At 34.9% G+C, this 23,666-nt stretch overlaps 1 protein-coding gene, 1 long non-coding RNA gene and 1 pseudogene across 3 annotated transcripts; 2 read left to right on the forward strand and 1 right to left on the reverse strand.

The window, feature by feature from the left end:
• The first annotated feature begins 989 nt into the window (after positions 1-989).
• On the forward strand, positions 990-12,984 carry LOC146943310 (uncharacterized; annotated as a pseudogene). Its single transcript, XR_015027983.1, has 16 exons — positions 990-1,500; positions 1,586-1,699; positions 1,780-1,938; positions 3,276-3,368; positions 3,481-3,597; positions 4,380-4,454; positions 4,658-4,875; positions 5,498-7,004; positions 8,567-8,720; positions 8,784-9,080; positions 9,448-9,765; positions 10,695-10,922; positions 11,008-11,108; positions 11,551-11,665; positions 11,768-12,247; positions 12,428-12,984. The product of XR_015027983.1 is annotated as an uncharacterized LOC146943310 (transcript).
• A 3,353-nt stretch (positions 12,985-16,337) lies between these two features.
• On the reverse strand, positions 16,338-19,334 carry LOC146943311 (uncharacterized). The gene is made up of 5 exons (XR_015027992.1): positions 18,931-19,334; positions 18,724-18,812; positions 18,068-18,318; positions 16,926-16,978; positions 16,338-16,654 (listed from the first exon to the last, which is right to left on the reverse strand). It is a non-coding gene; the product is annotated as an uncharacterized LOC146943311 (long non-coding RNA).
• A 194-nt stretch (positions 19,335-19,528) lies between these two features.
• LOC146943312 (ras-related protein RABD2c-like) lies at positions 19,529-21,056 on the forward strand. Its single transcript, XM_085747750.1, has 6 exons — positions 19,529-19,802; positions 19,876-19,948; positions 20,041-20,088; positions 20,175-20,222; positions 20,315-20,646; positions 20,739-21,056. Exons 1-6 carry the CDS (start codon positions 19,786-19,788, stop codon positions 20,833-20,835), a joined length of 615 nt encoding a protein of 204 aa, XP_085603876.1. The 5' UTR covers positions 19,529-19,785; the 3' UTR covers positions 20,836-21,056.
• The last annotated feature ends 2,610 nt before the right edge of the window (positions 21,057-23,666 follow it).

Here is a 23,666-nt window from a genome sequence, read left to right on the forward strand (position 1 = left end):
ATGCTCTCAAGAGTGGTATTTATAGCCTGCTATGGGCTTGGGTTTCGGTTGCTTGGTTCCCAAACAACAGGGGTATTTGTGTATTTTAGGTGGTTTCTAGAGGTTTCTAGAAGCTCAGAAGGGCGGTTCCTTAAGGCGAGCGCGCCAGAGTCTCAGGAGCTCTTCCTGAGGGCGCCTGAGCCCTTTTAGAGGTCTTAGAGCCTCTCTGGAGGCCTTAGAGCCTTTCTGGAGGCCTCCTAAGCCTTTAGGAATATTATGACGGTCCAAAAACTTATATATAAATACCCTCAAATTTAAAAGTTCGAGGGTAATTGACTAATGTTTGATAGTTTTAAGAAGGTTTTAACAAGACGTTACAATTTCAAAGATAATTGATTATTCACTCCTTATTAAGGGTCCATTTGTTATGGATTTTAAAAAAATTGATTTTTCTTTGTATTTGTAAGAATGAACTTTTTGGAAATTTACTCAAAAATAATGGAAGTTATTTTAACTCATTTGCCATAAGTTAAAAATCTATTTTAAAACAAACGGTCCTAAATTATTATGTGTTCACATATTCCCAAATAATAAAATATGGGTACCCATTTCTTTAAAAAAATAAACAATTATGGGTACCCCTAAAGTAAAATAAAATAAAGGCTTAAATACGTTTATAGTCCCTACAAATAGGGTTCAGTTGAATTTTAGTCCTTGTACTTATTAATCCTCCCAAAACTTCCCTGCAATTATTAATCATTTAAAATTTGATAATAATTACTTTTATTAGCACATGTGACATCTGATTACTTATGTGGTGCCTACATGGCACCAGCTGACTGGGTAACCGTCTTGCTGACTCAGCTTTTCAAACATAAAGTTCCATTTTTACCCTTAATGAATCATGAGACAAGCGAAAAGGCCAAAATACCCCTGACTTTAATTCAACTGAACCCTGTTTGCAATGACTATAGACGTCTAAAATAAGTGGAAGGGTTAGGGAAAGTGGGATGAATGAATTGAATTGAATTGAATTGAATTATGGAGAGTCGGGAAGAGAAAGAGAGATTGGAGATGTGGTCGAATCGAAAGGAGAAGAGGAAGGCATTGAAGAAATTGAAGAGAAAGGAGAGAAGGAAAGAGATTGCTGAGAAGGAACGTTTGGAGGAAGAAGCTCGACTCAACGATCCTGAAGAGGAGAGAAAGAGGTTACTCTTGGAGCAGCAAGAGGCGGAGAGAATCGAAAGGGATAGAATCGCTTTCGAAGAGAGGGAGAAAGCTTGGATTATCAAACAACAACAACAACGAGACCTAGAACAAGAAGAAGAACAAGAACTATCTCAACGAGACGATATCAAAGAAGAAGATGATAAATCAGAATTAGAAGAAGAAGAAGAAGATGATGATGATGATAGTCCTCCGGAGATTATTTGGCTAGGAAATGAAATTATCATCAAAAAGAAGAAAAAGAAAAAGCTGAACCCCAATCCCCTTCTTCTCCTCCACAACCACCAGCACCAGGTATATATGTTATGTTAATTATTCGAATTTCTATTCATTCATCATTCAATTCAATCCAATCCAATCAGTTATTGTTTCTTCGCAGGAGCAGAATGAGCATCATGATAATAGACCTACATCAAATCCCTTTCCCCCGGAATCTCCCTCTCAACCTCTGCACAATGTTGCTCAACAACTACCTAATTTCGGAACTGAACTGGTTAGTTAGTAACTTCATTACTACTTTTATTTTATTATTAGAACAACTCACTCACTGTGCTTCTTTGCTGGTTCTGGCAGGATAAAGCTCACTGTCCCTTTCATCTTAAAACTGCAGCATGTCGTTTCGGTGACCGATGTAGCAGGGTCCATTTCTACCCCGATAAGTCCTGCACCCTTCTCATCAAAAACATGTACAATGGTCCTGGACTTGCTTGGGAACAAGATCAAGGCCTTGAGGTCTGTTCGTCTGCCTCTGTATCCTATTCCTGTTCCTCCTGTATATATTATTATTACAATTAATGCATATTTCTTCTGTTCCTTTGACTCTATAATTATCAGAGATATACATTTTCGTGGAGGCTCCCCATTTTCGTTTTGCTTGCTTCAACGTAAACACATTACCTGCTGTATCCTACTTTCACAACCTTAGGATTACTCATTTCCATCCCTTAGTCAATCTATTTTCTTCATTTTCCATTTTTCCTTTCTAACATTTTATGCATTGTTTTCATGTGAGTGTCACCACAATATTTTAAAGTAGATTCATTGAATATATTGTACATTCAGTGTCATTTGTAGAATAGAAGAACAAAATTCTTTCTAACAAAAGTTACATGTCCTTGTTCCTTAACCATAAGTAGTTGTCAGGCAGTAGCCCAGTCATGGCTTGAGGAGGTATGATGCAGACTAATGGTCGTGCCCTTCAAAGGGTTTGAGATTGCGGCAGCAAAACCTAAAAAACGTGGATGCAGTTAGTGATTCTTAAAATACATTGCTATTGTGAATTTTTTATTTTAGTGTACTGTGGGAGGGAGGGTTTTACGCATGACTTTGCCAACATTTGTCTGTCTTGTTTGAGTTTACTGTGCCAAGATTGGTTAATTAATAGAATCTCTTAGTCTGTTATACAAATCATGCTGTGCATTCTCTTTTCATTTTTTGTTGGTTCTTGTATGATTGTATGGAAGCATCCTATATTCTGTTAGAGTAAGTGAATCTCCTGTTACATTTCATATCAGATGTCACTGTTTGAGTGTTAATATATAACATTCACCATTTTATTTCAATCTAAAGATATATATCTTGAACCATAAAATTCCAGAATTTTAGTAGACCCAATACTTGGTCCTTTAATCTTCCAGTTGTATTAAGAGTAATACTCTTGCTAACTAGTGACCGTCGTTATCAGTTTTTGTCATATGGTATTAATATTTTCAATACATATTAGATATAATAAGAAAAATAAATAAATAAATTCGACACAGAATAACCTGCTTTTTTTTAATAAAGTTATTTACTACTTTTAAAAAATAACACATAAGTCAATATAAAAATGCACTATCAATAGAACCCTTATCATTAAGTAGTTCCAGGGAAGGTTGGCAAGTCCTTCTCTAAGTAGTGCGAAATAGTTGCATGAACATCAAGAAGGATCAACATCTACATATACAAATAATTTTTATATTATGCAAGTGTCAAAATACTTACCTTTTCTGCACTATTATTTTGTATTTGTTGTTGTATTATAATTAAATATTTAAGATCCTGTTTGACTTGTTAACCCCCCTTTTCAGTATACAGATGAGGAGGTTGAACGCTGTTTTGAAGAGTTTTATGAAGATGTTCACACAGAGTTCCTGAAGTTTGGTGAAATTGTGAACTTCAAGGTACTTTTTTACTACTATATATTTTTCTATTTATATACATTTACATGTTTCTCAAAGATTTTTTGTCCCTTTCTCCTTTTTGTGAAACCTATTATCTATATATCCCTGTCAGGTGTGTAAAAATGGTTCATTTCACCTGCGAGGAAATGTCTACGTGCAGTATAAGTTGTTGGATTCTGCTCTGCTTGCTTATAACTCAGTTAATGGTCGCTACTTTGCTGGGAAACAGGTACTGTATTCCTTTCTCTTGTTTGTGCCAGATGATGAATATCTTGAATGTTGCCAGTACAATTGGATGAATTTCAAGAAACCATAGTTGTCAATTTCTTGCTTGTGGAGTGGCCTTTGGTTGAAGCAAACTTCCATAGGCGATGTCGTGATTTTCAGTAGCAGCAGTTACAGCCAGTAGTATACTAGTATTGCAGAACAAATTGGTCATTGAAGCCACTATCTTTCACATGGGAAAAAGCCCAATTTACCTTCTTGCTGTGTTGTTTCTGTCTGAGAAAAAACAAACATGGAATTTCAATTAACACAAACCCTTGCCTATTTCGTTTCCACCAATACCTGCTTGCATTTTCCCTGCCAACTCTGGTGGTTTTCTACAATCCACTGCTCTCCAACTTCATGTATCACAGCTTGCTTGGTCTTTGTTCTTTTCTCTCCAACTGTGATGACGTCAAGCCCAGTCTGTTTTTTGGTCTTCGTTTTGTTGGGGTCTGTTGCTCTGTGTTGTGGTCTGGGGTTGATCACTATGTACGAGAGCTCTAAGTGGAAAGATGATTCATGTTCGGAAATTTGCTTGGGACTTTGTCCCTACTGTTTTAGTGTACTAATTTCTTGATTTTGTACTTATGTCCTGGGACTTATGATACATCCCAGGAAAGCATGAAGAAACATTTTATTTTTAAGTTGGTAGATAGAAAAATTTGGGATTTTATGTTAAGTGTACAGAATACTTGAAATTTAGTGGCATTGTTCAAATTTTTATCTGGCTATGGTTTATGGCAGGTGAGCTGTAAATTTGTTAATTTAACAAGATGGAAGGTTGCCATTTGTGGCGAGTATATGAAATCAGGTTACAAGGTATAGAATAATACGATTACTATATTTTATTTTGTCTTTTGGATCCAGCCAAGTCCGCCCGGTTCATTTGAGCAAATCATATGACCTATGCTCTTGGTGGGCTTCAAGTTAAGGTTTACAGTAAATAAAATGATGCAAAAAAAATTCAGTAAACAAATCTTACCCATAGATTGATGTTGTTCTTTTCTTTTATATCTTAACAGACTTGTTCCCATGGAACAGCTTGCAATTTTATTCACTGTTTCCGTAATCCTGGCGGAGACTATGAATGGGCAGATTCTGATAAACCACCCCCGAAATTTTGGGTAAAGGAGATGGTTGCTTTATTTGGTCATTCTGATAATTGTGAGATGTCAAGGGTCCATGGAAATTTTAGCACGCTGAAGCACTCCAGCAATATCCTAGAAACAGATTCTGACAGGTGTGCTTTCAATTGATTAGTAGAATTGAGAACCTATATAAACGATTGTAAATTTAGAGAAGCTGTTATGTTTGGCATGATGAAGGAAAATCAGTGTTTATGATTGGTGTTTTAAAGGCAAAGAATTTAAGAGAAAACATGATGCAACTTGTATTGGTAGTAATATTTATTGACAATTCAAAGGATCAAGGTGAAGAATCTGTCAGGCAGAATGTTGTGATGTGATTGCGGCAGGCAGCCACGACTTTAACGAGATCCTCACAGTACTGACTTGGTTTATAGTCTTCCATGAAGGAAATAAAATTCCACTTGAAAATCATCTCAAGACTTCAGTCAAATAAAAAATTTGAAGTCTACACTATAGAGCTTTGCTTTTTCACTTGTGCTGCATTAAAGGAAAAATCTAGTTTTACTGGTGGTAAAATTTGTGGGCGTAGAGAAAATATAACTTGAAATAGCTTTCTTCTGATTGAAATTTAAGTTATTCAATCTGTCTTGATTTAAGCTGTCATAGTTTGTTAAAGATGTTTTTTTTACGAAAGTTTTGTTTAATGATGTTAGTCTTTTTGTATTTGCATGTCTAAATTGTATTTGTTCTTATAGTATCATAATCCTTTCATAGGTATCACTCAAGAAGATCAAGATCTAGGGAGATGGGTCAATTAAATGGTAGTCGTTCTAGTAGAAGAAAACAGGAGGATGAAAGAAAGCAAAGAACTCCTGATGAGGAATGGAATACCAACTTTAAATACAATCATAAAAGAAAATACAGGAACAAAACTTCTGATTCTGATTCTGACAGGGAAGGGTTAGAAGAGGTAGATAGGAAAAAGTATCATGAACACACTAGGAAAAGCTCATTTAATAGGAACAAGGATGACAATAGCAGAAAGCATGAAGAGTATTCTGATGTAGATAGGGTTACTATAAACAGGGACAATGAAAAGCAGCATGATAGAAAAGGAAGGAACTCACAAAAGTGGATCTGGGATAGTAGTAGGAGCTGGATTCATGAGGCTGGATGTGATGAGGATAGAGATGGAGATGGAAGAAGACACCATAGTAGCCGAAGGAAAGGATCGAGACATCAGAGAAGGGACAGCAGCAATGTAACTGATGAATCTGAATCTGACAAAGATAGAGGCCATGAAGAGTATTCTGATGTGGATTGGGATACTATGAGTAGGGACAATGAAAAGCAGCATGGCAGTAAAGGAAGGAACTCGCAAAAGGGGAACAGCGATAGTAGATACCGGATTTATGAGGCTGGATCAGATGAGGATAGACATAGAAAAAGGCACCATGGTAGCCAAAGGAAAGGATCAAGACATCGGAGCAGGGACAGCAGTAATGTAGCTGACGAGTCTGAATCTGACAAAGATGGAGGACATGAGTATTCTGACGTGGATTGGGATACTATGAGTAGGGACAACGAAAAGCAGCATGACAGCAAAGGAAGGAACTCACAAAAGTGGAGCTGGGGTAGTAGGTACCGGATTCATGAGGCTGAACCAGATGAGGATAGACATACAAAAAGGCACCATAGTAGCCAAAGGAAAGGATTGAAACATCAGAGCAGGGACAACAGTAAGGTAACTGATAAATCTGAATCCGGCAAAGATACAGACCATGAAGAGTATTCTGATGTGGATTGGGATACTACGAGTAGGGACAATGAAAAGCAGCATGACAGCAAAGGAAAGAACTCACATAAGAGGAATGGGGATAGTAGGTACCAGATTGATGAGGCTGGATCAGATGAGGATAGACATAGAAAAAAGCACCTTAGTAGCCAAATGAAAGAATCTAGACATCAAAGCGGGGACAGCTGTTACGGAATCGATGAATCTGACAAAGATAGAGGAGAGATGGGAGCACAACATGATTACTCTAGGAAAAGCTCGAGACACAAAAGATCTGATCTTCGAGACTACTGTGAAGAGTATGAAAACGAAAATGATAAAGTTGATGGGGGTTGGTCTCAGAGAGACAGTGACCGACGAGCACATCATCACAAAAAGAAGAGATTGAAATACCAGAAGAAATTGGATTCCACCAATGGAGAGTTGTCTTGCAAGAACCCAAGCGAAGACAGACAAGAACAAAGCAAAGGAAGTGACAAACACTTATAATGTACTGAAGGTTCTGAACCTCATTATACTGAAAATATTAGTCTTGATCTTAGTAGTCATAGTCCATGAGATGTCCGTTCAATGTTAAGAGTCTCTCCTTGTAATCTCAATGGATAGAGTTCAAATCTTGGGAATGGTCATTGTTTTCAATTTAATTAATAATAATAATAACTTTATCTTAAAATAGTTGTATACAAATGAATTTAGTGTCCATGTTAATTGATGTTGGGCCATAATGTTTCCTCTAAAAAATTTCAACATGATATCATCGTATCATGTTGTCCGAGGTTTCCCATCTTTTATGAGTTCGTGTATTTTTCAGTTATTTTTTCCTGCTCTGCTATTGACAAGTATGAGATTGAAAGGTTGGTCGTCTTATAGTTTTGTTTGTATGCAATATTTTTTATTTTAGGGTAAATAGTGTTTTTAGCCCCCGTAATATGATGCACTTTTGGTTTTAGCCCATGTAAATTTTTTTTTTAGATTCCACCCTTGAAAAATGAAGATTCTTTAGGATTGGCCCCTGACCCCAATGAGTCAGCAGAATCTCCTACGTGGCAGTGACGTGTCAATTTCTTTTTCTTTTTTAATTTTTTTTCATGCCACGCGTGTAAATTAATGTCTACGTCATTTAAAATAAAAAAAAAATCTAGAAAAATTAATCAAAATGAAAAAAAATCTGAAAAAATACGGAATTTTTTTTAAAAATTCTGGAAAAATTAATAAAAATAAAAAATGATTAAAAAAAATAAAAAAATCTGGTAAAATGAAAAATAATGAAAAAATTCTGAAAAATTAATAAAAATAAAAAATGATTAAAAAAATAAAAAAATCTGGTAAAATGAAAAATAATGAAAAAATTCTGAAAAATTAATAAAAATAAAAAATGATTAAAAAAATAAAAAAATCTTGTAAAATGAAAAATTCTAGAAAAATTAATAAAAATAAAAATAAAATCCGGAAAAGATTAATATATATCGAAATTTTCTAAAAATTAATATATTTAGAAAAAAAAATCATATATCCAGAATTTTTTCAATAACGGAAAAAATTCATATTTATTTTTCAAAAGTAAGAAGTTTTATTTTAATCTTTTCCAGAATTTTTTTCAAAAATTTAGTTTTTGTAAATATGATTAATCTTTTTTCAAAAATTTCATTTCTTTAAAAATGATTAATCTTTTTAATTTTTTTCGAAAATTTCGAATTTGTTTTAAATATTTTCCAGAATTTTTTCAACTAACTACTCTGTTCTTCTTCTTGTTCTGTTGTGTTGTTGAAGAAGAAAGAAAGAAAGTATCTATCTTCTTGTTCTCTAACCCGCATTCAACATTCATTCTGTCTTGGTCTGGATCCATCCATCCATCCATTCTCATTCCCTTGCATCGCATTGCATTGCATTGCATTGCATTGCATCGTTAATCAATTGATTCATTAGATTAATGTAATTGTAATGGGTTGTATATGCTCTAAACCCAAATCCTCTGATCAAAATCATTTGATTGTCAATGATATGCCACTACTTCATACCTCATTTCTTCTTCTGATCAAGAACAACAGGAAAAGAAGATGATCATTACAACTCTCATTAATGGCGAAAGGGGATCCCTTGTTGTTGCTGGCTGGCCTTCTTGGCTCACTGCTGTTGCCGCTGAAGCCATCGCTGGCTGGATACCTCGCACACCTGACTCTTTTCACAAATTGAACAGGGCAGGTATTTCTCATTTCCTCATTCCTTTTTTCTATAATATTATTAATATTCCATTCCACTGCTAATTGTTGCAGATTGGTCAAGGAACTTACAGCACTGTTTACAGAGCTCGCGATCTTCAAACTAACAAAATTGTTGCTTTGAAGAAAGTTAAATTTGCTAATATGGATCCTCAAAGTGTCCGTTTTATGGCTAGAGAAATTATTCTCCTCAGGAGGCTTCATCATCCAAATGTCATCAAACTTGAAGGGATCATAACTTCAACCCTTTCTGGTACCTTATACCTTATTTTTGAATATATTTATGGACCATGATCTTACTGGCCTTACAACAATGCCCGCCAACAAATTTACTGAATCACAGGTACCTAACCTCACCTTCTTATGCCAAAAACATTGCTTTCTCCTTTTCTATTTGTTGGTTTTACATATCAAAACCATTCTATCCGCTGGAGGGAAGCTTTACAAATCAAAACCATTCTCTAGGATTACAGTGGTATATTAAGATATGTTGAAATTGATATGTGAACTTGTCTAGTACCTTGTCGTGCACCCTATTAACAATGCACTTTATTTCTCTATCCTGCAGTCATTTAACTTCTTAAAAAGTGGCCATTGCGCTAAGTTTAATGTCTAATGTCTTGTCTAATTTTTCTATTCACTACTTTCCTTTTGCTTCTTTTTATTTTCCCATTGCGTTAATATTTTTTATTTTTTTTTACATGCTGCAGATCAAGTGTTATATGCTACAGCTTCTCTGTGGTCTTGAACATTGTCACAGTCGCGGTGTTATGCATCGTGACATCAAGGGCTCAAATCTTCTGCTTGACAATAATGGCAATCTGAAGATTGCTGATTTTGGGCTTGCAACTCTGTTTCAGCCATCTCAAGGGCAGCCTTTAACAAGTCGTGTAGTAACCTTGTGGTACCGACCACCTGAACTTTTACTTGGAGCTACAGATTATGGAGCTTCTGTGGATTTGTGGAGTGCTGGTTGTATTCTTGCAGAAATGTTCACCAGGAAGCCTATAATGCCTGGACGAACCGAGGTAAAATTCATCTTTGGTTCTGGATATGTGTTAAGAACTGAAGAAAAATTATTGTAAAATGGAATGTATTATTTGCTGAATGTGATTGATTACAAGGGTTTCCCCTCTAACCCCCAGAGCAAGCTGAGAAGAATTCCCTATGCCCTGCGAAAGCTGAAGGTAAAATGGAATATCAACAAATGCCTTCTTCCCACCACCCTATATTCCTCTTGGCCAATAACTAACTCTTCCTTCACTCTCTTATGCAATCCCTTCTTCACGACTTCACCCATTCTAGAATATATCTTCCATATTTTGGTTTCCCTGCTAAGAGTGTCAATGGACCCATACCCTCTTTGGGTCGAACAGTATGTGGGACACTACGGCTTATCGAACATACTGAAGCCTTAGCATATGTTATCTTGAGCATTCCAGATCATGACGAAATAAATGTCAAACTAATACTCCCTCCGGTCACATTTATAAGCAAAAAACACTTTTTTAGATACATTGAATAATTAATGTATGTAGTCACATTTTATATGTTAGATACATTAATCATTCAATGTATCTAAAAAGTTGTTTTTTGCTTATAAATGTGACCGGAGGGAGTAGGTCCTTTTTATCAACTTCTTGTATTTGTAATGGAAGATAAATTTACAGATTCACTTGGTATAAAACTATTAGAAACGTAAATCATCATTGCATATCTATTATGTTAGTTTTATAACCACTTAAATTATCTGCAACCATGTTGCCGATGAGAAAAAGGAGCTTACAAGTAAAGAAGGGTCTTAAACGAAAGAGAGAAGCTAGCATGCTTTATAGTCTTGTTTGTAATACTGAATTTTTTCAATATTTCTTTTCATTCAATTATCTTGTTGGAATAGATATATTTCTCTGTTTTAAGTGGGCGGTGGACACTAAGATCTGGTAATCTATCATTATAGGTGGAGCAACTGCATAAAATCTTCAAGCTCTGTGGATCTCCTTCTGAAGAATACTGGAAGAAGTCAAAGCTACTGCATGCGACAATTTTTAAACCTCAACAACCTTATAAACGTGTTGTTTCTGAGACATTCAAGAACTTTCCTTCATCGGCACTGAGCCTCTTGGAAGTCTTACTTGCTATTGAACCAAGAGACCGAGGAACTGCATCTTCAGCACTTCAGAATGAGGTAGCTATAAGTTGTATTCTCAGTGGATTGACTCAACAATTTGTTTACCAACTGTTTTTCTTAGTCAATGACATTTTGTGTCTAGTTCTTCACATCAAAGCCACTTCCTTGTGATCCATCAACTTTGCCAAAGTACCCACCAAGTAAGGAGTTTGATGCCAAACTTCGAGAAGAGGAAGCGAGAAGGTATTCTTTCTTTGATTCTGGTTATCATCATAGATTCTCATGCGATTTTGTCATATCTGATGCTTGCATTATCTGCAGAAATAGCAAAACCTTGCACTGCTAGTGTAGTAGGGTATGCTTTGATGATAATTTGTCTTTTATATTGACATGGGAAACTAAAATATCAAGGGGAATGGAATTATTTATTTTCAAAATTTGACGTGCAATCAATGACTAGAATGATAGAAAGGCTCCCATTTCTCCCTTTGGCATTCTCTTGGAGATATTACTTTTCTGAACCTATAACTCACGTAACAAGCATCTTAGTGTTTCCCCTCTATTTTTTGGCCGCCTTTATTTTGAGATAGCACATTTATTCTGTTTTGTTTCTATAATCTTTTTCTTTAACAATACTTGTTATTTGTCTGTGTCGCTTTTGTTTTTACTATTTATTTTAAAACAGACGACGAGCAGCAAATAAAGGACATGTAAGACAGGAATCAGTTGGAAGGAATTTTAAAGAGTCTAAAGTTGTGCCAGCACCTGATGCTAATTTTGAGATTCAGTCATCAATAGAGGTGCTTTAAATCATAAAGATAGTGTTAATCGAACTTCTTTGCTAGAATTGTTTGGATTTGCCTGATTCATCATTTTTCATGTGATTTTTTTTTTTCCTGCAGAAGAGACAAGGGCAGTGTAATTCAAAATGCATTAGTGAGAAATACAAACCTGAAGAGGAAGGAGGCTATGGCTTCCCTCTTGAACCTGCAAAGTTAAGATCACGTAATATCTTCTCTCATTCGGGCCAGTCAATGCATCCAAGTGCATATGGATCGTCGCGCAATATGAATTTGAAAGAGGAAGCTGCTCTTTCTGGCCCTGATCGTGTTTTCACATCAAGAAAATTTGAATTGAGAAAACAAAATTCTTATTGGCATGGTAGTACTGCACAATTGTCAAGATTTTCTAATTCAGTTGCAATTCGAGGTGATTCACGACTTGATATGAGTGGAGACTGTAGTTTGAATTCACAGTGGCTAGAGGATCAGTTTGATACGAGATATGGTCATTTGGATGATGGTGAGTCGAATCAATTACTGGATGGAACCAAACATTCACGCAAGAAAGACTTCCATCTATTCGGAAAGGATCATGCCATGGTAAAAAAATTACTTACAAACACTAATTTGTGCAATTGTTATATTATTTTGGAGTCAGCACTAGATGCAACTCTCTGATATTATGGAAGAGGATGAACTTGATAGATGTTGAGACTATGGTCTGATTGTGACTATGGAACTCTCCAATAATGACTTGCTTTTATTTGTTGTTTTTTGCAGGGCTGTGCTCCCAAAAATGGCCACATGCTCAACTATTCTGGACCACTTCTACCTCCAGAGGATAATCTTGAAGAGATCCTTAAGGAGCATGAAAGACAGATCCAACAAGCTGTGCGCAAAGCTCGTCTGGTCAAGGAAAATAAAAAGGCTGACAGTGAGAATGGCCAGAATGAGTCACTATTTCACTTTCACCAAATGAGAAGTGGCAAGTGACATTTCAAAGGGTTTTGATGCATTTAAACATTGCAACACATGATTGTGGCTATCACAATGGCGATATAAACATTTATTTTGTAAACTAGTCAAAATCTTGATGCTAAGAGATAGTGACTGTGACTAAAAGTCGTGAGGCTTCAATGTACTTATACACATAGGATAGGATATTCACAACTACCATAGAAGGTATTGTACAGTACAAAGATCTAACCAACAACTTGCATGTTTCAGGAAGGTCTGTAGTAGTCTATAGAGCAGATGAAATACATGGCGATTGATTGATTGTATAAAAGTTCAATGGTTTATTAAATTAACACACTAGTGGGTTGTTTTTAATTCGAGATTGTGAGTTCATTTCCACGGAATTATAGTATTACCTTGTACATTTGCCAAATTACTTTCTCTTTTTCATTTAATGCATAGGATAATTAGTTATTCAAATTTAATGCGTATGTTCAGAGGTATTAATTAAATTTTTATACTGAAATTCTTATGCTAATATTATAAGTAAAACAAGACTTATTATGATTAATTAAATCTAGTGTAAACCATCTTATTCTCTCAAACATTGTAGGACTATCATGACATTATGAAAAATTCAAAGAGATATTTGGTTCTTTCAAAGAGATGTTTGGTTCCTTCAAATTTTATTTATTTATATTAGTTCTTCTAACAATATGTTAGGATTCAATTGATATAATAAAATAGTTAAAAATAAGTATGAAATTGATAGTAAATGATTAAAGGGGAATGCTAATACACACCCACTCAAAAATTAGAAGGTGTGCATTAGCATGATACACCTTTTCACTTTTGACAAAAAAACCTACCTTTTTATTTTAAAAATAAATTAATTAATGGGTAGTTATGTAATTTCAGATTTATTAATTATTTTTTTAAACTGGGCATCTCTCCATTTTCATCCTTTCCTTTTACGCTGTAACCAAAAAAAATCCTTTCCTTTACGCCACCATCATCATCATTATGTTCCCTGTGTTAAAATTGTGCCTCATTTACAGACCGGAGGTAGGTCTTCGAATTCTACAATCCATACAATTTGAAGTAGGGATGGCAAAGCGGGCCGGCCCGCCCCATTTAAGCCCGCTCCGTCTAAGCCCGTTAAAAACGAGACGAGACGAGCCGAGTCAAATTTTATGACCGAGTCCAAAATCTCACTCCGCCCCGTTTAGTTGCGGGCTTGCGAGTTGGCGGGCCGGCCCGCCAAACAAAAACTTTTTTTAAATTTTTTTTTTTTACAACTTAATTGTTACAAAAAAAAACTATGTTGTTTTTATCGTAAAAGAAATATAAAAGAATACGCGGCAAGTAAATTTGTGAAAAACAAGATAATTATCAAATTGTCGAATTCAACATCATAACTAATAGCAAAATAAGACAATTGCGCAACACAAAACAAATCATAAAATAAATCCAACAACCAAATTATAAAATAAGTTTCAAAATAAATAAACTCAATAACCAAGATAAATCCAAAAGCATAAAGTTAGTCTCAAAATATATCTAACAACCAAAATAAACCCAAAAACATAAAATAAGACTCAAAATAACAAATTGAAACACAAGTTAAGCGGGCCTCCCCGTCACGCCCTGTGCCCGTCCCGTTTTCAACGAGTTAAACGGGCCGCCCCGCCCCGCCCCGTATTTTAACGAGACGAGACGAGCCGAGCCAACTATATAAAACGAGTTCAAAACTTCGACTCAGCCCGCCAAAAATAGCGGGCCAAACGGGCCGGCCCGGCGGGTCAGACCCGTTTTGCCACCCCTAATTTGAAGAGTAAAAGTTGGAAGATTATCCAATTTCCTTTTTGCAGTTCTGTTGTGCATCTATGAGGCTTGATCGTAGAAAACGTGATGACTGATGAGAGTGGAGAAAGAATCGAGTGGTAAGTGGTGTTTAGAATGGCCAACGGTGCCGATGACGATTAACGGTCGACGGCCGTCGAGGACTGGACAGTTGACGGTCGACAGTGGGCCCTCAGTTGACGGTCGACGGTTGGGAATGGCAGAGGAGAAGAGTTGGAATAAAATAATTGTTAAAAAATTGACATTAAACGTTGACTTACCTTATTACCCTTAACTTTGTCTTGGCATAAAAAAGACAAAATGGTTTTTTTGTCAAAAGTGAAAAGGTGTATCATGCTAATGCACACCTTTTAATTTTTGAGTAGGTGTGTATTAGCATTCCCCATGATTAAATACTCCTGCATGATTAACTTGACAATTTAATATAGCTAAAAATTGTCATGAAATATTTATAATCTCATGGATTTAGTTAATGACTTACTTACTCTTTAAAATCTATTTATTCTTTGTAAAAAAACTATTTGTTCCGTGTAAATGTAAATAAATTGATGGCTTTAAAAAACATCACTGTTTACCAAATGAATCTAGCAACAAAACTACTCAAACAAAAAATGAAAGGTTTAAATGTGTAATTGGTCCCTGCACTTTCAACAGATTTTGGCATTGGTCTCTGCACTTTTTTTTGTTTGGCATTGGCCCCTGCACTTTGTAAAAATATTGGCATTGGTCCCTGTACTTTTTTTTGTTTGGCATTGGTCCCTGCACTTTGTAAAAATATTGGTATTGGTCCCTGCACTTTGGAAAAATATTGGTATTGGTCCCAATCATTTCATGCCACGTGGCACCAATACCAATATTTTTTCAAAGTGCAGGGACCAATACCAATATTTTTACAAAGTGCAGGGACCAATGCCAAACAAAAAAAAGTGCAGGGACCAATGCCAATATTTTTACAAAGTGCAGGGACCAATGCCAAACAAAAAAAAGTGCAGGGACCAATGCCAAAATCTGTTAAAAGTGCATGGACCAATTACACATTTAAACCAAAATGAAAAAGTATGTGTTTGGTATAAAAAGAAAAGTATTTATAAAGTAATGTGTGATGATTTAAAAAAAAAAAAAGGAAGAATAATAAATAGAGAAGAAAGTAAGCAATGTTGAGTTAAAGTTAGACTAGGTCGTGCTCCCGTGCTTCGCACGGGTCAACGATGACCACAGTAAATATACATGAAAAAGCCATTGTCAATTTACATAAAAAACAACAAAATATGACAGCCAAGGAGATATTCCATACGAAATGTCATTACGATAGATAATTAGCAACAACAACAATAATCAACAGACATTTTGAAAAACTTCTTTGTACACTACATTAGAAGTTAGATTGGTATCGGAACCCTCGTCGCCAGTCAACGATATCTTTAACCCTTTTCGTGAGGTAACTCTGATTAGAAGATCATTCTTAGGTTTTCAGAATCATGATAATACTAACTAACAATGGGAGTATTCAAGAATCAAACTAACGAAATATATATATTCATCTTTAAAAAAAATGAAATATATGTTCAAGAACTGGTTCAAATAATAAGGAACATAATTTAGGTGGTTATTGTTGGGGTAGGCCGAAGAGAGTTGACACAGGAAAGAGAAAAGTGAGGGGTAAATCCGTGAAGGTGTCTTGAGAAGGTGCAGTGTTTACTCCCAAGGTATTTAAGTAGCATGTGACTGCACTTACTGCATTTTTCTAATGACTGCATAGAAATCTTAATGATAGGCGCTGGGTTGGAAATACTCTTAACTCTTATGTAGATTATAGAGTCACAATGCACTTCAGAGCCCATAACCTTCTTAGAGTTAATTATGCAGATAGTGAAGAACAAAATGCTGAGTTTGGATTTTATTAATCATTTACTTCACAACATAGCCTTGAAACATCTCATCTCAATAAATTAAAACCATTAAACTTTTCTTTTAAAACAGAAATATACAAAAAACATAGTTTCTTGCATCTATATAGAAAAGCAATACTGAAACAATAGACATTGAAATTACACTACTGAGATTCACCAATACAGCCATGATTGTTAGAAGATTGAGATCTTAAATCCTGATCATCTTGTATGAACTCCTCAGACTTGGAAACAGAACCCTCAAGAGCCTCAAGAAAAGACAAAATCGTGAACTTGTCTGCCAAGGGAGGAAAATTGAATCAGCAATATCATATAATCAAGACAAATGAGCCAAATTTCTTTACTTTTTGTTTCCTTATTCTAAAACAAATGATCTAAAGTTTGAAAGAATCCAAGTATTGTGTTCAGTATCATTTTCCTTATAACTGCCACTATATGATTAAGCCATCTCACTTTATATTGTACAATCTTATTCTACCTTACCAAATACAATTAAAGGAATATATAAACACACTTACATTTAAAGTATTAAAGAACGACACACTTACATTTACTTGGATCAATATCAAACTGAGACGAATCTCTGTCCTTTTCAAACCACCTGTAGCAATAAATAAATATATAAACACTTGGCATCTGCTGAAATGAAACATAACAAAGAAAAGTGAGGTGCCAAAGTTTTACACAAGCAAATGAATCTACTTGCTTAAAGTCATGTGCTGTTTAGTGTTTAATACATTGGCTGACCAAGATGACACAATTGGTAGTGGAAAATAGTTTGATAGCTTAAAATAGGGCATTCAAGTTAATTCTATTCTTAAGAGAAGTTTTATCTACAAAAGTAGCATGTTTTATCCTCGGCAGATCTACTTGACATTGAATCTAGCTTGAGGAACGATTATTTTGTTTTCCACTAACATTATTCCACAAAAAGCAAAGTTACATGATTCATAGCCATGCCTTGATAATTCTGTTTTGAATCAATCTGAGGCACAAAAAAAAGGATACAAATTATAAACTCAAAAGGATATCTAATGACTTCTTGCAAAGAGGTACCGTCTAGTGCACCATCTCAAACCAAAGGGTTGTCTTATAATTAGCAAGTGAGTCAAATGGGAAGTATAACAAATAGATGGTACAGAGTGAGAAAACAATTAAGAAACAAAAGTGAAGGCAATATACATAGTTCGATGAAAATCGGAAGTATATCAAATGTTGTTAGGAATCCAAAATATTTTTGCGAAGCTATATTATGGTCTCAGTCACAGAGCAAAGGTATATGAATCAAAATAAATTACATTTAAGTAAATCAAATATGCATACATATAACATGAATTTTATAGCAAACCATATATAAAATATGAAACTAAAATACATCAAATTCTTTAAGAACGGTTCAAGACAATTTCAAGTATGGAAATTTAATCTAAATAAAAACAAACATACAATTATTAAAAAATTTAAAGAAAACATAATTAGAAAAAATAAAAGAGAAAACAACAGTGCGATTCACTATCATTCTTCCAGTTCCACTTCCACTAAACCGGTCCTACTTTCACAACCAACAACAAAAGACAAAAGATTACTTAAAAAAAATTGACATTTGCAGTTGCAACAATGTGGAGGAGACAACAATAAAGCTAGGACAACATTCAAAAGAAGGAATGAAGGAAAACAAATGCGTACTTACTTTCAATGGAAGGAAAATGAATGTAGAAAACAACCATCCATGGGTTCACCATCAGCGAAATCCATAGAGATTTGAAAAATAGAATTAGACTTAACCCCTAATCACTTAACAACATATCTTCCCTCTCTTCTTCCCCTCTCCGATCACCAACCTCCCTTTCACCTTCACTCTCTACTTCTTCTTCAACCTCTCCTTGTCCTTCAACTTCTCCCTCTCCTTAACCTTCTTGCCCTACCCCACCCTCCTTCATCCTGCGATACCATAAATTCAAAATTTCAAATTTTCAATACGATCTTCCAAATGCATAAAGAAACGAATATGTATCATACACAGATCAATTGAAATTTCACTCTTATACTTATTTACTTTACATTCAGTTTGGATATTTGTAACAATGAATTTTAATTATGTATAAATATGTCTATAATTTTGTGTATTCTACTATTTTGAGCTTTTACATGTGTATTACTCTATTCTATTCATTAACATAGCGGCCAAACCACAACCCTCTATGCCGCTATAGTGTTTTGAAGGTCAGCCACTATCCGCCAATGACCACATAGATACTATCATACATCATAGAATTGAAGCCAGATTAAATCATATAAATTTTTACTGTTACACAAAAAAGGGTTGTGTCAGGTTAATGAACTTACAACCAGACCTTCAATAGGACCAAGATAAGATCTGAATTGTTTTGCAAACTCAATATCAATTGGCCTTTTCTTCCAAAACTTCAAATTCCCTGAAACAGCAGTAAACCACACAGAGATACATTACTATGTTATTATTCCAAAAGCTTTGCTATTTTCAATACAATCCAGGTGCACTACCACACCCACATATAGAGAAAAATATTGCACCTTCATTAAGCAATTTTGCACAGAATCAGAAATAAATTTGGAAGAGATTGAAACCTAAAACTGCTTAAGAACTGATTGGTAAAATGAAAAAACGAATTGTAATGATTTTGTTTGTTTGTGAGATGAAATTGAAAATCAAAACTGTATGGAACAACCGTATGGGTTGTGAAGGGAACATTTGAAAATGGGTTTGGAGAAGAGGAAGAAGAAGGGAAAATCAAAACCGTGAAAGAAATAAACAGAAAGATCAGAAAGGATGGACAATGATTTTTGAGTTGGAAGTGAGAAAAATTGAGCTAGAAGGAGAAGAAGAAAGGAAAAGAGAGAGGGTCAGCTTGAATGGGGAGGGAAGAAGAGCGTATGAGAGAGAGAGAGGGAGAGGAGAGTTTGAATTCAGCTCTTTTGTTTGTGTACCGACCCTTCTTGTGTTGTCGGTGTACAAAGTATTATTGTCTGTCTTGATCTCTGATTGGACAATTGTTTGGTGACAAAACTGAATGGCAGTCTTGTTATTTTGGCACCTAATAGGGGTATTTTAGTATAAAAAATAGGGCAAATCTAGGGTTTGCTTGCAGATTTCTTTTCATTTGTATTGTTAAGATTAGATTTAATGAAAAAGTATGTGTTTGGTATTAAAAAAAAAAAAAAAAGTATTTATAAAGTAATGTGTGATGATTTTAAAAAAAAAAAAAAAAAAGGAAGAATAATAAAGAGAGAAGAAAGTAAGCAATGTTGAGTTAAAGTTAGATTAGATTTAGTGAAAGAAAAAGTATTAAGCGGCGGGTTGAGTGGAGAATTGGGAAAGAATAGAGTTTGAATTGAATTGAATTGAAGACGAAAGGCATTCATTCAACTATGAGCAACAACGAATAGTAAGTTTTGTTGGTTCAATTCAATCAACTGATTCATTGTTTGATTTTGATTTTGATTTTGATTTGATTTCAGCGATTACCTGTTTAAACTTCTGATTATTGGAGATTCCTCTGTTGGAAAATCTTGCTTGCTTCTCAGATTTGCTGTCAGTTCTTCTCTCTCAGATCTTCTTTCTTTTTTCATTCTCGCTTCACCAAACAAAACAAAACCCTTTTCTTCTTTCTTTTTCTTTTTCAGGATGACTCATATGATGACACCTACATTAGTACCATCGGCGTTGATTTCGTAATTAACTAACTATTTTCTTCTATTAATATCTTTTCTTTTCTATATGCTATGCTACTACTCATTGCTATTTTGATGGATGACAGAAAATCAGAACTGTTGAACTTGAAGGCAAAACTGCCAAGCTGCAGATTGTCAGTTCTCTTTCTTCCGCTTTGCTTTGCTTTTTTAATCATAATCATAATCATAATCATAATTAATTACTACTCTACTTTACTTTGTTTAGTGGGATACTGCTGGACAGGAACGATTCAGAACTATTACTAGCAGTTACTATAGAGGAGCACATGGAATCATTATTGTTTATGATGTCACTGATATTCAAAGTTTCAACAATGTTAAACAGTGGTTACATGAAATCGATAGATATGCTAATCACTCTGTCTCCAAGCTTCTTGTTGGGAATAAATGCGATCTCACCCACAACAAGCTTGTTCAAACCCACACTGCCAAGGCTTTTGCGGATCACCTTGCTATCCCTTTCCTTGAGACAAGTGCTAAAGACTCCATCAATGTCGAGCAGGCTTTCTTAACTATGGCAGCCGAGATTAAGAACAAGTAACTCATTTTTCTATTCTCATTTCTGTTTCTTTCATTACTCTCTCTCACTCAACCTTATTGGACCTTGATTGAATTTCAATATACAACAGGATGGGAACCCAACCAACAACTGGTACTAAGTCAGCAGCAGAATCTGTTCAGATCAAGGGGCAGCCAATCCCACAGAACACCAACTGTTGTGGTTAGGTTCAACTTGTAAATTTCCATCTCTTTCTCAACTCTTTCTTATAGAGTGAGTTTTAGTAAATTAGAGTGACCGTGTTGTTATAACATAGATGGTTCAGTCACTGCCAAAATACCATCTATTAATTACAAGGCTGACTTATTCGCGTCATTTTTATTTCGGTACAATCGCATACGCAGCATCATTTATTAGTTACAAGGCTTTGACCATAATATTCTGTTTACATATTTCGTAAGCACAAACAACAACTGAAGGCATTCCTAATTAATGTCATGCATGCAATATATACAATAGATTGACTGATGAAGAGATACAACAACCAAGCTTTATCCCACTAAGTGGGGTCGGCACATGAATCAAATTACGCCATGATCATCTATCATAAATTATAACTCATACGATGAAGCATATTAAGATTATTTTGCACTATGATTAAGTCTAGATAGTAAAGAGGCCGGACATAGACAACCAACAAATGAAGGGTAACAAGTACAGTCAGCCAAAAAGATAAGGAATGTTCTCAAATCGTCTAGCACATGCTATATAATTATTGTTATTGTTTTTTCATTTTTTGATCGACAACTTTCAACGCTAAACCCTTTCAAAACAAAACTTTCAACACTAAACGGTGAAAGGATTGTTTCAAGGAACTACAATCCTGTGACATGTATTGTCACTAGCCACATTAGTAACACTTTGTGGCCTAAGTTTTTTTTTTTTTTTTGTCAAAACAATTTTGTGACGAAAAATACATATTTAAGTGTGAAGAAGTGGGAAAAATACTAGTAGTTGTCATCTGAAATACCAGTAGCTGTCAACTCATGAGTGGTGCTTATGGAATTAAGTTTTGTTTTAAATCCATATTAAAAGGTTGTTGTTGCAGTGTTTTATGTTGTGTAATATAGACATAGATAGATTATATTTAGGTGATATTTTCTTATTTTTTACGAAAAATAAATGATATTCTATGAAGTTGGTAGCGTTAGCGTATAATAACTTTTGAAGTTCTACAAAAGCCAAACATCCACAATGATAACGAAGAATATTAGTAGCTTTAGGGTCTATGAGGATGCTGGTGTTGAGGCAGATTTTGTTTTAGACAAATATAAAATTATCGTTAGTCTAAACAGCAGCCACAAATTGTTCTTATAAGTGTTACAAAATATGACCTCGTATGAAAACACAAGGACTTTAGTTTTTCGCTCGTAGTTTTTACAATATGAGCCCAACTAAAATCCGAAAGACTTTCAAACCTCAAGATTTTAACATGACAATAGCGGTGAGATTTAGCCTGGGAAAGGAATGTTATTTCCCACCATGGGAAAGTTTTTTTGGATCATTGGATTATGTAAGGAACATAATATTATCATGGTCTGTCAGTACCAGAAATAACCACTCATCCTCTATTATCATCTTCCTCCTAGCCCCACCACCTCATCGGACATTCCACCGTGACCTTCCGCCGCCGTCTCTTCCTCTGATGCTACAGTTGCACACGCTTTGTTAACATTTTAGATCACATCATCTTCATATCCCCACACTGCGAACAGTATCACCATCATTCTCTTTCCTCCATTGCATTCTTTGAATTTCAAGAGTAAAGAGAAACTGTGTGTTGTTGCTGTGATGGATTCTTTGCTTGTTGGATATTTTCCCAAGTCATATTCATTCACCACCACCAATATGAATTTATTTCTTCTTCCATTTTTATCGATCGTGATACAAATTTTAATTGGGTTTTTTTGATTTTTTTTACCATGCTTAATTGGATCTTTCTGGTTTCTGAGTTCTATTTTTTGTTGTATTGAAAAAAATGAAAGAGAATTGGTTTATGGGTTATAATATTGATAAATGAAAAATCTTGAAAATTTGGGTTTTGTAAGAAACCCAATAAAAAATTCTGAAGATGAGGATTCAATGAAAGAAAATTATTAATCCCGCCAGATTGGTGAAGATGAAGACAATATACCTGAATGATTCTAAAGATTAATAATTGAACCCAGTTATAACATTAATTGATGTGAAAATCTTGTTGGATCTTCATTGAAATTGATTTGTTTGATGCTGGTGGTGGGTGTGAGAGACACCGAGGAGAGAGAATAGTTGGAGAAGAAGAAATGAACTCTAGTGTGGATAGACTATAATAAAATCAATACACCTCTTTAATCTAATGGCTAAAACTAAACTTTCCCATGGTGGGAAAAAACATTACTGTCCCAGGCTAAATTCCACCGACAATAGCACACGGCAGAGAAATCACAAACATGTGACTAAAAATGAATTGATAATTTGTTCTGCGAAATCAGTCCATCAATTTTTTACACAAATGGATATTTTTGATTAATCGGGCATCATGAATTGCAGGCGAACCCGGTAAAGAGGAACAACAATCATAGCAGTGTTTTAGAAACACATTAGGAGTTGAAAGTGGGGCTAATCACTCACCACACATAACACAAGCATATATAAGAAGGAAAAACAAAGTTGAAAAAGAATGATAAAAAAACATAAACAGTGAGCAGCGCTGATCCTGATTCCTGATCGTTAAATATAATAAGAAAATGGAATATACTATAAATAATATATCTCCTTCCCGCTCTACTCCATCGAGGTTGAGGAAGTTAAGTTCAAGATGTACAATGATGGCAGTGCATCAACATTAGTTATTTAGTCATATTTAGGTCTTTATTATAGCATTTAGAGAGTCAACTGCAATGAATTCATGGTGAAATCAAACCAAAACAGGAACAAGAGCTCAAGAGAAGAAACAGGAAAATATTGCCCAAGTATAAGCAAACGTGCCACGTTGATAACTGGTCGTGGCACGTTGGAA

The sequence above is a fragment of the Medicago sativa genome, chromosome 2, assembly GCF_051527215.1.
Source record: "Medicago sativa cultivar Bolivia chromosome 2, Bolivia_mono, whole genome shotgun sequence".
Taxonomy (NCBI): Eukaryota; Viridiplantae; Streptophyta; class Magnoliopsida; order Fabales; family Fabaceae; genus Medicago; species Medicago sativa.